At 41.8% G+C, this 15,649-nt stretch overlaps 1 protein-coding gene across 4 annotated transcripts in view; it reads right to left on the reverse strand.

The window, feature by feature from the left end:
* Positions 1–589: 589 nt before the first annotated feature.
* Positions 590–15,649, reverse strand: part of HAUS4 (HAUS augmin like complex subunit 4) — a 31,444-nt gene continuing 16,384 nt past the window's right edge. For 3 of the 4 annotated variants that reach the window (XM_073671100.1, XM_073671099.1, XM_073671097.1), the window contains 7 exons: positions 8,903–9,034; positions 8,654–8,788; positions 8,475–8,571; positions 3,303–3,448; positions 1,554–1,684; positions 1,390–1,458; positions 590–1,320 (listed from right to left, as the gene is read on the reverse strand). In XM_073671100.1, coding sequence (XP_073527201.1) covers positions 1,137–1,320; positions 1,390–1,458; positions 1,554–1,684; positions 3,303–3,448; positions 8,475–8,571; positions 8,654–8,788; positions 8,903–9,034 — 894 coding nt within the window. In that variant the 3' untranslated portion in view covers positions 590–1,136. The remainder of the gene's footprint in view (positions 1,321–1,389; positions 1,459–1,553; positions 1,685–3,302; positions 3,449–8,474; positions 8,572–8,653; positions 8,789–8,902; positions 9,035–15,649) is intronic. The other variant, XM_073671098.1, reaches the window with a different exon arrangement.

A 15,649-nucleotide genomic window follows, 5' to 3' on the forward strand; every position in this document is an offset into this window, starting at 1 on the left:
TAAGTCAGAGGTAACGGTCACAAGCGCTCAGTGTAAGTGTACGAGAGCCAGAACAAGGATACATAGACTTGCATTGAAAAGTGACCCCCAGCTCGCTGAAGAAAACACTGGAGTGATCAGACAGGTCCCAAACTGCTGGAGACAGACCTGAGTGGTGCAGATAACAGCAGAAGATGGTAAATATAAGAGTTAAGTATTAAGGGGCCTTACATTAGTAGCACCACTCTAATGCTGCAGTAAAAAAAATAAAAAAATACAGCTGGAGTGGTGCTTTAATGTTTGGAATATAATAGGAGACACATGCCATACATATCTTATGTAGGTCTGGAAAAAGAACACCTCTGGTTCTATAGCAACGGAATCTCTTCGTTCAGTAGGACAACTGAGCAATGTTTTATTCCCCTCCCCCCTTCCCTACACAGAAACCTGTTGGTCATTAGAGCGCTTCAATAATTGAGGAATATCCTTTTTGTCTGGCTGATGACTGTGGTAGAGGTCAGATCTCATATTAAATCAATCTGTTTGTGCCATTTCATCACTTCCTAGGAAATTGTGCAGAATACAAACACCTTATGTCGAGATTCCTATCTATCTATTACAATTTTTATTTTAGTAATTACGGTGCATTAAGTTACATAATTAGCAAAAGAGAAAATACCACGTTATGTACAGATTTGTAAAGTGAATCTGAATTATAGAACTGTAAGTATATTCTAGAATTACATTAGAATCCCAACCTCGCTCCGATAACGTGACATCTATGCATGGTTCTTTCAAAGCCCGTAACCATATTACTGCCAATAACCAGATGACCTCCGATGCCCTGCAGTATTCGGATGCATCCAGTATATGAGCAAAACTTCCCAATGCACTTGCTTAATCGAATAGCTTAAAAGGCTTCAAAACAGCGCTTTACGTTCCATATATAAACCATGTACAGACGGATGGTGTAAAGAAAATCAGAAATGGTGTTGATCATGAAGCTCGTGTAGTAGACTTGCAATATCATGTTACACAAAGCAAACAGACGATCATTTCTACTCCTGCAAGGCTGAGCTCAGAGGGAGAAGAAAGGTCTTCACTCCTGTCTGGAATAAGTGGAATTACTGTAATAACCTCGATTCTTTCATTGTCTCTCAAGGTAAGGTTTTACTCAGCTCCTGAATGGCCCAGCGATTGTCCTTAATCTTATCTCTTAGGCGAGTATATTCTTGAACCAACTCCTCAAATTGTGTGCCCAGGAATTCATAAGAGGCAAGGATCTGTCGGGATGCCGATAGTTCTGTCTTTTCAGATTTCACAGCAGCCTCCAAAGTAGACCTAGAAGAAAGAAAGTGAGCAAGGAGCAGTCACATTACCCAGTTCTACACCATTTGCTCCCCTTTTTACCTGATGTACTTGTGAACTTCCACCTTCTCAGGAGTGTAAGTGTCAGTGAGGACTTGGAGCTCTTCCATCCTAGAAGAGATAAGAAATGAGGCGAGGAAGTGTCAGCGTGACCAGAATAAAATAATTTTAAAAAAAGCCTCAAAGCGTCAAGTCACAATTCTTACCGTAGCTTTAGAAACAAAGCACTACTCTTTGTTTCCAGGTATTCAGCATTCATCTTGTCTATGTCAGACTGTGCCTGAAGACGGAGATTGGAGGCAGCCTGCCGGAGGAGTGAGAGGCACCGCAAAAGCACCTAAAAATGCCAGGGAGATTTTTTTAAGCTTTACATTTACCATTAAGGTACCATTAAGCCATATTCTAGAGTACTTAGTCATTTCACTTAGCAAATTTGCACCATTAGTAGAGGCTTGCTTAGGTTCCTGCCCAAAGCCATCTGGATAGATCTTTTATCATTGAGAAACATTTACTGTATTTTTCTGACTAGGAGATGCATTTTTTTAGTAAGAAGAACTCTTGCTAAAAAGTGTGTGGGTCTTATTGTCCAAAGGCAGCTTCCTGTGATGGAGAAGAATGCAGACACCGCGTCCTTTCCGCTCACAAAGAGAACAGTTTCCTCCTCCTGCCCCACACTGACCTATTTGATCCGTGCAGAGAAGTAAAGGAAGCTATCAGGACCTGTACAGAGGATGCACATCCTGAACAGCTAAAGGAACTTCCACCCAACTAGGAACAAGACTTTTCAGATCATGTTATCAATCACATGCCTTAAAGGAACTGCAGGATGTGATAATGTATAGTGTGTGTGTGTGTGTGTGTGTGTGTGTGTGTGTGTGTGTGTGTGTGTGTGTGTGTGTGTGTGTGTGTGTGTGTGTGTGTGTGTAGCAGAGCTGTGTGTGTAAACGTGCATATATGACAGAGTTACACGGCAGTTCAGTGGTTAGCACTGGTGCTTTGCAGCACTGGGGTTCCGGGTTTAAATCCCATCAATTTGAACCCAGGACCTCACGATTCGTCCAGGTACACCAGTTTAATACCACAATCCAAAGACATACTGATAGAGAATGCAGATTGTGAGAGCCAATGGGGACAGTGATGATGTCTGTAAAGCACCGTGGAATATGATGGTGCTATATAAGCAAAGCATAATAATAAGAGCTGTGTGTATAATACACACTGCAGAGATACACTAATAGATCTATTACCTCCATATTCAACCCTAGTACATTAAAATTAGTGATAATGACCCCTCCACGTTACAACACCAGGAAAGTCTTAACAGGAAAAATGTTTTTCCTATTTGCTGCCATTCTAATCCTGGGATGTGTCCAAGTCCAAAAAATACGGTAATTTCTCTGGAAAAAGATTCTCCAATGGCTCTATTAACCTTTGAGTTGCTGTGTTAGTCTATAACACCTACAGATTTTTTGATCTGGTACTCTTACATCAATGGAAATGTCACAGTGTAGGATTGTCATCACCTCTACGTATAGGAAGTGTTCTGTATATTGCACGATATATGCTATCCTATAAGTTTTATGGCTATAAAACTGTGATCCACGTAAGGGCCATTTAATAGCGCCTTAAATTCTTCATAGGGCGGTAAAGTTACAACTAACCACTGGACATTGTACTGCAGGACAAGCCATTTATAGCAGGCAGCATAGATGCAAGGAACATTGTCGTGAAGAGAAGCTGAATTTTCATAAAAATACTTAAAAAAAAAAAATGAACTAACTTCACTTCATGTCAGTCAGTAGATGGCGCTGAGAGCGGATCAGACACTGGAATGTGGCGTTAAACAAGATGACAGACTCCTCAGTGGAAGCAATGTTATTGCCATATTATATAATCATTATCCATGGACGGATCTCCAGGCATGCACCTATTTGTAGATACTCCCATTTACTTACACCGGGGTACATCTCATGCAGTTTTTCAAGTACAGCCCCCATTTCCTGATGTTTCTCTTGTTCATTTTTTAGCCTCCTTTTCTCATCCTCCAGTGTTGTGGCCAGACGAAGGGCTTTTGCAGCACGGAGAACTTCACCTTCTTCATCTGAGGAAGAAGACATAAATGAGAACAGGTAATTGGGTATAGTCATCAAGACCAGGTAAAGCTACCTAATAAAGATCCACATAAAACTAAGCAAAGATATTTGACCTTTACCACCTCACACCAATAGTGGTTCATATAAAGAGCCACATACATGAGGATCTTGTATCATATAGGGCTGTTCTGATCATCCTGCTTGGCCAACAAGACACGATCTTCAGGATAAATTTATAGTGTTCCTCCACGATTCCTAATACACTACTTGTTTTAGAATATACAACACCACACTATAGGGAAAATAGACTTCAAAAACGTTTTAAATTGATTTTTATATAAAACTCAAAAACAGCTGGGGAACAGGCGATTTTTTGTTTGTTTTTTTTGCACTTTCATTTTTCCTCCCCCTATTCCAAGAGCCATAACCTTTTTATTTTTCTGTTGATATAGCCGTGTGAGGGCTTATTTTTTTTTATATGAGAATCAATTTTATCATGTGATGTACTGGAAAGCGGGGAAAAAAAACAACTCCAAATGTGGCGAAATAGCAAAAAAATGCAATTCCACAAATTATTATTATTATTATTTTTTTTTTTTAAATTCCAGCGTTTATTTTAGGGTAAAAATGATACCAGGTACCAGAGACCCTAAAGAGCCATGATTGATGGCATCATTGCTAACATGTTGTGCAGAAAGCATTTTTGTTCGTAAATTTAGCAATATACCACAGATAAACAGGAGGACTATTACAGAGGACATAAGTGTACCCCTTCTGACACCTATGGCCTCTGTAGCTGTCCTCCTGGGGGGCGGCGATTGCAGGGCCCAAGGTAGTTGAGTTGTGTTTGCCATATACCCCTATATTGCTTCACTGAGCTCACTAGGCTACAATATGGGAAGTACTCCTTTTGAAAAGCCCATTCTCTGCGTTCAGTCTATCTGTGGTATATTGATAAAATCGCTAAATTAACAGCAAAAATGCTTTCTGCACAACAAGTTAGCAATAACACATAAATCATGGCTCTTTAGAGTCTCCGGTACATGCAAACGTCTATACCTTAAAGGGGTTTTCACACGAACAAAAGTTCATTTTAATCAATGACTGTGTCTGACTGTACAGGAACATGGTCTGATCATACCACAGCTCCTGGGCAGGAGGGAGAAAAAGAGTATACAGACATTACAGCAGGGGATCACAGAGGAGTCATTTTGTGAGGTAAAATATTGTTTAAAAACAGGCAGTGAAATATTTTATGTCTCAAAAAGAATCAGCTGTGATCCCCTGCTGTAATGTCTGTATACTCTTTTGCGTCCTCCCCTGCCCAGGAGATGTGGTATGATCAGACAGTGTTCCGTGCACGGTCAGACAAGTATTTCTCCTAGTAAATTACTGCAATTACATGTTTTGTCATACACGTTTAATCTCCTTTGTGTGTACTGGAACACCACAAAAAAAAAAAAAAAAAAAAGGCAAATTGAACATAATTTCAACCCTAAAAATGGGGTTGATAGATTCATCATGTAATGTTGTTGCGACAGCCAAAAAACCCACAATTCTGGCATTTTGATTTTTTCTTGCTATGCCGCTTAGCGTTCAGATTAATTTATTTATATTTTGATAGATCGGACTTTTACAAACGCAGTGATACCAAAAGGTGTTTTATTTCTTAATTTTTAATGGTGGGAAAAGGGGGCAATTTGAACTTTTATATATTTTTTTTAACACTTACTTTTCACAGCATTTTTTAGTCCCCTTAGGGGATTTGAACCTGCGATCATCCGAGCGCTTGTGCTGTATACAGCAATGCCACAGTATTGCTCAATATAACAAAGATCACTGTATCCTATGAACGTCAGCCACAGGCTGGCTTTCACAGAAGTACGGTCATGACAGGCATAGGGGTCTTCAGCAGACCTCCGGCCATCATGGAACCCATCGGTGCCCCGCAATCACATCATGGAAGCACATAGAACAGAAAGTCCCCCTACCGGCGTGATCTCACAGATTGACAGGTTAACAGCCACAGCGCTCCATGCGTGGCTGTTAGAGGTAGATGATGGCTGATGTGAGCCCACATCAAAGGCAGGGAGCTGGCATATGGCGTACCCCGTACATCATAGGTCGTTAAGAGGTTAAAGAGATTGTCTAGGATTTGGATATTGATATGCTATCCTTAGGATAGCATATCAATATCCAGTCAGCGGGAGTCCGATACTTGGCACCTTCACTGCACAGCTGTAACCAGGTCCTACAATGGTCGCAAGTACACAATATACAGAGCTGGAATACCCCAACTCCTTACAAGTTAACATACAAATCACATATTTTATATATGATATACATATCACATACTCTAGTTATACTTTAATGCTGCCCAATCTGGGAGATTATACACTAACATTTAGGCTAGAGCTACATTGGTTGCAAAAGATGAAGATCACAATACCGCACTGCAACATTGCAACTAATGCTTGGCGTAGCCTGATATAGTGCACTGTAATGTGACTGTTGCCAATAGTCCAAACATGCCGTAATTTAATTGTTACTTTATTTAAAGTTGTAGAAGAAAAATCCCACAAATTACTTGACTGGTCTCATACTTCGATGTGGAGAAAACGGTCCTGTGACCCTACTCGGAGAAAAACGGTCCGATTATTTTGATCAGAGTTTGATGAGTTTTTCTTGGACGTGAAAAAAAAAAAATTCTCCACATTCTCCATTTTGTCAGTCGAAGAAAATGGGACTGCACTTGGATGATTTTTTTTCACTGACCCAAATTTTTGTAGACAGTATTTGCGTTTATTTCAGAAGATATCGAAAAATTTACAAAAAAAAATAAATTTGAAAAATTTCACAATTTTCAAACTTTGTACCATACAAAGTAGATAATAAATATATCATTTACCACATGTCTACTTTACATCAGCATCATTTTGCTAACTTTTTTTTTGTTAGGAAGTTAGAAGGGTTAAAAGAAATGCCAAACATGTGGACGCCAATTGTGGTTTAGTCACACTGTGGGGCTCAATTTTCTGGATTTCTTTTTTGGGGGATGAGGAGCCACACTTTTTCCAGAGCCTTTGTGCTATCAGTAACATGGAAGCCCCCTATATTCTATTGACAGATGATGGACCTGAGTGGGGGCTTTTTTTTGTGGACGGAGTTGAAGCTTTTATTTGGAACATTTTACGTAAAGTTTTGGATCACATTTATCAGGCGCTCTAACGCTGAGCAGTTACATCAGGTTTTCCCATCTAAATCTCCGAATGACGTGATTGAGATGAAACCCCCGAGAGATCCATTCACTACTATGAGGCAGCAGAGTTACTCTGGACTCCGTCTGGCCTCTGTTCAATGGTGTCCTTTTCAGACGTGCACACAACTGTAGCCACCCTCGCTTTTGTGCTCACCTAAAGAGACAGACACCCACCGGGTCATAGGCCAGAGAGAGTCCACGGTGCCTCCAGCTGCCTCATTATAGGGAATCTTCCGCCGGGGGTTCAGTCTGAATTGTGTATTTCCGAGATTTACACAGAAGCCCGGTGTGAGCGCTCAGAGTAGATTGCAGGATAAATGTGCACTGAGCCTTACTGCGATCTTTGGGAGGTAGAATAAACCAAACAGCAACTCAAGAGTTGTTTTTTTTTTTTTAACGCCGTTCCTTGTGCGGTATAAGTGATTAGACGACTTTATTCTTCAGGTCAGTGCGACTACAAGCGATACCAGATTTTTCAGTTTTATGTTTGGCGGCCATCACACATTAAAAAAAATGTTTTTGGTTTTTTTTTTTGCATCGTCCTATTTTGATAGCTATCATTGTTCCATATTTGGGCCGGCAGTCATGTGATGACTTGTTTTTTGCGCGACGAGTTGACGTTTTTATTGGTACCATTTTTGGGCATAACATTTTTTGATCGCTTTCTATTCAGATTTTTGGGAGGCAAAATGAACAAAGAACAGCAATTCAGGAATTGTTTTTATTTTTAATGTCGCTCTCCGTGTGGTAAAATTGATAAGGCAGCTTTATTTTTCGGGTCAGTATGATTACAGCGAGATCACGTTTATATCATTAGATGTTTTACACAAATCAATTTTCTAAAAAAAAAAATAAATTATTTTTGCATCACTGTATTCTGTGAGTTGTAGCTTTTTTATTTCTCTGCTGATGGAGCTGCATGGCGGGCTGTTTTTTTTGTAGGACAAGACGACATTTTCAAACGATACCACTCATTTCCATTAGTCTATTTGATCGCATTTTACACCACTTTTTGTTTGGCGGCATGACGAAAAAGCATAGTTTTTGGCACATTTTTTTATGATGTTCACTGAAGGGGTTAACTAGTATGACAGTTTTATAGGCTGGGTCATTCCAGACGTGGCTATAACACGTGTATTACTTTTTTGTTTATTTTTACATAAATATGTATTTATTGGTATAATGTTTTTTTTTTGTTCTTTATTTTGTGATTTTTTTCCCCCACTTTTTTTTTGTTTAACTTAGTCCCTATATGGTACTTTCACTTCTATTACTCTTATCACTGATATAATGCATTGCAATGCATTACAGCCGTCTGTGTTATACGGACATAACTCCTTTCATGGTCTAACAGGCCACGGTAGCTGGCAGACCCGGAGGTCGTCATTTGACCTCCAGTTGCCACTGCTATCATCGGCAGCTTTCTATTACGTTGTGCGGGTGCCGATCGAGAGAGCGAGGGAAGGCTCTCCTACCCTTCTAAATGTTGCGATCGCTATTGATCACATCATTTAGAGGGATAAACAGCCAAGGCTCGGCTATCACTTAAGCAGAGATCCTGGCAGCAATTGTGGGGGCACAGCTCCTGTGCCCACACGATCGCCAGGGCGTACTGATACATCAGTTTGCAGGAACGCACTGCAAAATAGGACGTAGTGGTATGTCCAATGTTGGGAAGGGGTTAATGTTGCACGACCAAAGTCACCCAGATACAATTATCCTGAAACAAACCCTAACAGATATTAAAGCATTAAAGATAATAAATGTGAGCACACCTGTTTCTGGTTGGTGAAAAGACAAAAAAGTTAAGCATTTCCTTCGCAGGGCATCTTCCAGCTGCTTCTTCAACCGTTCTCTCATCCAAAAAATAGCCTGAAATGACAGGAGACCATCCAGACATGATAGAAAATAACAGGATTGTATGTAGTGTTACAAAAGAGATGAGTTATGTTACCCTATGTATTGGCAGACATTCATACACGTCTTTCTTCTGCAATCCGAGAAGAGGTACAGAGGCAGGCTCACATACAGTGGGGAGAAGACGGGCGCACTCCGCGACCACAAAACACTGCTGCAGGCACTCATGAAACTGTACATGGTGGAGGGGATACAGGAAAGAAAAAATCCAAAAATACATAAAACTGAAGGTAAAATATGGCTCATCACCCTTAATGCTGGGAACAAAGAACAGTAATATGCCAACCGTCTTCTCCTCATCAGTTATTGCATCCTCCTGCTTCTTCACCTGCAAGTCTACCAATATCTCCTGTATCAGCCGATGGAGAACTTCTGACCTGAACCAAAGCTTCCTCTGCAGTCGTAGATCTCTTTGTGCCTTTAAAGAAAAAAGGTCAGAAAATCGTAAGGCAGTTAGACTATCGTTAGATAGTCATCAGTCAGTGACATCCACCAGACTCTCAGCCACACAACACAGATCTGTGTTGCAGGACAGCAATGATGGAGCTAACAATTTTCTATCACTATGACTGAAGATTGCTCTGTACAGTTCCCTGTCCTTGTAATCATTATTCACTCCTATAAAAATGCCGAAATTCAGAGATTTCACAGTTACCTTATGCAGGAGAAATGTGGCCGACAGAAGCCAGCAAGAGAGGGACATTAGTCAAGACACATCGTGCCACCAAAATTAGTGCCCTCAGTTAATCACAGCTATATTCAAGGATAGGCAACACAGAGGAGTCCTATATCTCAAGGTGCAGAGGATCGAGAGGCTAGCACATCACACTAGCCTTCTCCACCTATTGCACAGAGTTATGGTATAATTAAAGTGGCCTTGCAAGATTAGAAATAAGGCTAAAACATGATGACAAGCGATTATACGCAGAGGTAGGTACAGCGGTTACATTCTCAGCAGAAAAGAAACACTTTAATTTTCTTCTGCCAGTGATATTAGGACCCATGACTGGATCAGTCATTTTAATAAAAACAGAAGGCAATGATGAAGTATCAAGTCCTGTGACACTGCCCTACCACCAAATCAGCCAAACACATTATATGAATGTTGGTTGAACCCACCAGCCAACTAATGTGAATGAGGGCACCTGACTGTTCTACAAACGAAGAAATCGAGAGAAAGAAAGTTCAAACAGCCGCATGTCAATATGTCCAAGCCTTTTGTTACCAGAGAGACACACTGCTCCGAGAGGAGACCGGCAGTGGCGTGTTTCCCCTCTTCGGACTGAACACATGCATGCTCAGCCAAGGAACGGATCACGAGTCCACCACTCATTGTGACTTTGACGCAGTGAGTGACAGTTCAGCTATCCAATCTGGGGCAGGCGCATGCTGAACTGATGGTACTGTGAGTGACAGTTCAGCCGCCCAAACCGGGGCCAGGGCATGCTGAGCTGTCAGTATTGCGAGTGACAGTCGAGCCGTCCAATCAGGGCATGAGCATGCTGGGTTTTCTCCAGGTGTCTCTCCCCCCCCCCCCCCCCCCTGTCCTGGGTTATTACCTCGCTTTCTGTATCGGATTGCTGCCAGTTGTAGCCTTATCTCGGTGGTGTTTGTGTGCCTTGTATTTCTGTGTTCTGATCTATTGCTGCCCAACCTTGGCTCTGACCAGCCGTTTACCTAGCCCCTTTGTCTTGATCTGCTAACTTCCTGGAATTCTGACCAAGGACCGTGACCTAAACTACACCTTTGTCTTTACCCTCATTTTACGACAAGCTCTCTTGGTATCTTACACTTAGACCTCTTGACTACCGTTCCTTATGGCTTGTCCAGAAATAGTAACTAGGGTCACAGCAAGCATGCATGTGCATAGGGTAGTCAGGATAAATAGCTGCCAACTGGTGGTCATCCAACAGCAGAGATGACTGGCAGCCATTAGATACACAAGTGTATTCCTAGCAATGTGTATTCACCTAAAGACTAATTTTACCCTACTCATTAGGGTGAATGTCAAAACTGCTCATGTATTAGTAGCAGTTCATATACCAGGGCAGGCTGCAGCAACATCTATAAAAGAAATTTCTCAAAAAAAAAAAGGCCCAATTGCCTTAATACATTCTTTACTATGAGAAATTTGGGTTACAGGTCCTGAAAATTGCTTATGGTTAGAAATGTGACATCAAAGCAGAAGATTAGGTGTACAGTTGTGCTCATAAGTTTACATACCCCGGCAGAATTTTTCCTTTCTTGTCCTTGTTTCAGAGAATATGAATGATAAAAAAAACAAACTTTTTTCCACTCATGGTTATTGGTTAGGTGAAGCCATTTATTGTCAAACTACTGTGTTTTCTCTTTTAAAATCTTAATGACAACCAAAAAACATCCTCACCTGTGACCTGTTTGCTTGTAATCAGTGTGTGTGCATTAACCCCTTTACAACCCAAGGTGGTTTGCACGTTAATGACCAGGCCAATTTTTACAATTCTGACCAATGTCCCTTTATGAGGTAATTACTCTGGAACGCTTCAACGGATCCCCCTGATTCGGAGACTGTTTTTTCGGGACATATTGTACTTCATGATTGTGGCAAAATTTCTTCGATATCACTTGTGTTTATTTGTGAAAAAAATCGGAAATTTGGCGAAAATTTTGAAAATTTTGCAATTTTCATACTTTGAATTTTCATGCCCTTAAATCAGAGAGATATGTCACACAAAAGAGTTAATAAATAACATTTCCCACATGTCTACTTTACATCAGCACAATTTTGGAACCAAAATTTTTTTTTTTTTTATTATTAGGGAGCTATAAGGGTTAAAAGTTGACCAGCGATTTCTCATTTTTCCAACAAAATTTACAAAACCATTTTTTTAGGGACCACATCACATTTAAAGTGACTGAGGGGTCTTTATTACAGAAAATACCCAAAAGTGACACCATTCTAAAAAGTGCACCCCTCAAGGTGCTCAAAACCACAATCAAGAACTTTATTAACCCTTCAGGTGCTTCACAGGAATTTTTGGAATGTGGAAGAAAGAAATTAACAATTAACTTTTTTCACAAAAATGTTATTTTAAACCCAATTTTTTTTTTTTTATTTTCGCAGGGGTAACAGGAAAAAATGGACCCCAAAATTTGTTGTGCAATTTCCCCGGAGCACGCAGATACCCCAATATGTGGGGAAAAAAAACACCGTTTGGGCGCACGGCAGGGTTTGGAAGGGAGGGAGTGTCATTTGACTTTTTGATTGTAAAATTTGCTTGAATAATTAGCAGACGCCATGTTGCGTTTGGAGAGCCCCCGATGTGCCTAAACAGTGGAAACCCCCCACAAGTGACACCATTTTCCATTCAGAGAACTTATCTACCGTATATTCCGGCGTATAAGACGACCTGGTGTATAAGACGACCCCCCTACTTTCCTGTTAAAATATAGAGTTTAGGATATATTCACCATATAAGACTACCCCTTTTCCAACGCATACCAAACACCGGTAAAACTTAAAAAAAAACAGATTTGAATTTAACATGGTCCTTTTTTAATTTAAATTCTTATGACATGCAGGTATATAGCAGGAAAACTGTCACTCATAAACATAAGGCATACAACAACAACATTACTATCATCCATTTTACTGTAAATGTTACCATACTGTACTTTAAGTTTTTTTTAAGCTGTCAACCAAACAAGAACTGATAATGATAGGAGAAAGATATGGTAAAGCAACAAACAAACTACCAACATCTATCATAACCGTCAGCTACAGTATTTTACAGGTTTCCCTTTCTTTAAAAGCCTTCAAAATCCTCCTGTTCGTCATCTGATATCATAAGTACATCAATGAGATCTTGTGACACATCTGTAAAGCAGTCATCATATGGATCGAATTCGGTATCAGATGGTGTGGTGTCAGATTCAGCTTCATCTTCATCTTCATCTTGCCACAAGTACGGTAGTTTATATATTACCTGTCCCCGCCGACGCCACCTAAAATAAAGTAAAAAATAAAAAAATACACCTATACTCACCTAGACACCTAATCCCCGAAGCCATCGATCTCCTGTAATAAAATAATAAACCACAATCTTATCCTTACCCCTCCGTAGTAGTCCACGAGTGTCCCACGATGATCTCCAGTTTAGAGCAGCCACATAAAATGTGACCGCTCTAAACCGCTGCCGCCGCTCAATGACGCTGCTCCGGTTAGCTGCTTTACGGTTAGACTGCTGTACCGTGAGAAATTCCCACGATACAGCAGTGGCGTAAACGAGGTCCCCGGAGCTGCGCTGACTGAATGCACTCCGGTGACCTCAGTCAGGGCTCACGCTGCCGGGAATGGACGTGTTCCCGGCAGTCTGAGCTTACAGCAGCCATGACAGCTGTCACATCCATCTCCAGATGTGACAGCTGTGCATGGGAGATCAGCGCAGGAACCTGGACAGGTAACTATTTTTTTTTGTAAACTAAGAATTACGGTAAATAAAAGGGTGTGTTTTATTTAAAATAAATTATTTTTTTCTGGGTGTAGTGCGTGTTTTTTATTTTTAACTCTTTGTAGGTTAGTAATGGGGGTGTCTTATAGACGCCCATCATTACTAACCTGGGCTTCATGGCAGCTGGTGCTGACATGAACCCCACCACTATTACCCCCTGCCACCACACCAGGGCAGCGTGGAAGAGCGAGGCTAAGCGCCAGATTTGGCGCACAAATAGGATGTGCCAAATCTGGGACGGCTGAGGGCTGCTGTTTCTAGCCTGGGAGGGGGCCAATATTCATGGCACCCTTCCTGGGCTATTAATATCAGCCCCCAGCTGTCTGCTTAGCCTTTGCTAGCTATTAAAATAGGGGGGACCCCACGTCATTTTTTTGGGGGGTCCCCCATTCTAATAGCTAGTAAAGGCTAGGTATTCAGCTGGGGGCTGATATTAGTAGCCTGGGAAGCTCCGTGGGTATTACCCCCTTCCCAGACTTCAAACATCTGCCCCAGCCGTCTGCTTAACCTCCGCTAGAGACTATAATGATGGGGGATCCCACGCCAATTTTCTTTTTAAAAAATCCTTTATTTTAACACTAAATGACAATTGAGGGGTTAATAAAGATGCAGTCCCTAAATTATTTATTTATTTTGTAATTAATTTTTCCCAAAAATGTTGACGTGGGCTTCGCCATATTTTTGTGTTCAGCCAGGTACAGCAGGCAGGACCGGGCTGCCCCCAACCACCAGCTGCCTATTTGTACCTGGCCGGACACAACAATATAGGGAAGCCCTTTTTTTTTTTTTTTTTTTAATTATTTCATGAAATAATTTAAAAAAAAAATACGTGGGGCTTCGCCCTATTTTTGTGTCCAGCCAGGTACAACTAGGCAGCTGGGGGCTGGAATCTGCAGCGCAGGGAGGCCCAAGCTTTCTGGCCCCCCCCCGCTGCAAATTGCAGTCCGCAGCCACCCCAGAAAATGGCGCGTTCATAGAAGCGCCATCTTCTGGCGCTGTACCCAACTCATCCAGGGCCCTGGTGCAGTGGCTCACTGGGTAATAAAGGGGTTAGGGCCAGCTTGGCATTATCAGCTGGCCCTAAGCCCGAAATTCATGGGGTCACGCCAATATTAGACATGACCGCCATGAATTTCTAGTAAAGTAATTAAAAAAAACACAACACCCAGAATAAAGTCCTTTAATTGAAATAAACACACAATTTTTTAATGTTCTAAATTAAACCATACTTACCATCACGCCCATTCCAGCTGAAGCCAACGATCTCCTGCAATAAAAGTAAAATAATAAAGCAACCTCATCCTTACCTCTCCATGGTTCCCAGGACCGGTCCAGCTCTGCTACATTCACATGACAGGCTGCACCGCAGCAGAACGCTGCCGTTCAGCTTGCCATGCCGCAGACACTGAAGCGCAGGCGCGCTTGTGCTCCTCAGTGTCTGACTGTGACGGCATCCAGATGAGCCGACAATGAACTCAGCTCACCTCATGCACGTCACTGACAGCGTGGGAAAATTCTCCTGCTCCCCGCATGCGCAGTAGAAGTTTCCCACGCTGTCAGTGACGGACGTCCAGGAGGTGAGCTGAGTTCATTGTCGGCTCATCTGGATGCTGTCACAGCCAGACACTGAGGAGCGCAAGCACGCCTGCGCTTCTCAGTGTCTGCGGCATGGCAAGCTGGACGGCAGTGTTCTGCTGCGGTCCAGCCTGTCATCTCGATGTAGCAGAGCTGAAGCTGTCGTGGGAACCATGGAGAGGTAAGGATGAGGTTGCTTTATTATTTTACTTTTATTGCAGGAGATCGTTGGCTTCAGCTGGAATGGGCGTGATGGTAAGTATGGTTTAATTTAGAACATTAAAAAATTGTGTGTTTATTTCAATTAAAGGACTTTATTCTGTGTGTTGTGTTTTTTTTAACTTTTACTATGGGGTTAGTAATGGGGGTGTCTTATAGACGCCTCTCCATGACTAACCTGGGCTTGATGTCAGCTGGCATTATAAGCTGACATCAACCCCAGCCCTATTACCTCACTGCCACCGCTACAGGGCAGTGGGAAGAGCGAGGCTAAGTACCAGAATTGGCGCATCCTATAGATGCGCCATTTCTGGGGCGGCTGACGGCTGGTGTTTCTAGCCTGGGAGGGGGCCAATATTCATGGCACCCTTCCTGGGCTACTAATATCAGCCTCCAGCTGTCTGCCTAGCCTTTGCTAGCTATTAAAATAGGGGGGACCCCACGTCATTTTTTTGGGATCCCCCATTTTAATAGCTAGTAAAGGCTAGGTATTCATCTGGGGGCTGATATTAGTAGCCTGGGAAGCTCCGTGGGTATTAACCCCTTCCCAGGCTTCAAACATCTGCCCCAGCCGTCTGCTTAACCTCCACTAGAGACTAAAATTACGGGGAACCCCACGCCAATTTTTTTTTTTTAATAAATCCTTTATTTTAACACTAGATGACAAGTACAGTAAGCAACACTATCACTGCACTTATTATATTTGTGACTGACATGTTTCTATCTATCTAATCTACGTGTGATGCTCT

This window comes from Phyllobates terribilis, unplaced genomic scaffold (assembly GCF_046119375.1).
Source record: "Phyllobates terribilis strain yellow unplaced genomic scaffold, ASM4611937v1 Scaffold_1__5_contigs__length_1240528914, whole genome shotgun sequence".
NCBI classification, from domain to species: Eukaryota; Metazoa; Chordata; class Amphibia; order Anura; family Dendrobatidae; genus Phyllobates; species Phyllobates terribilis.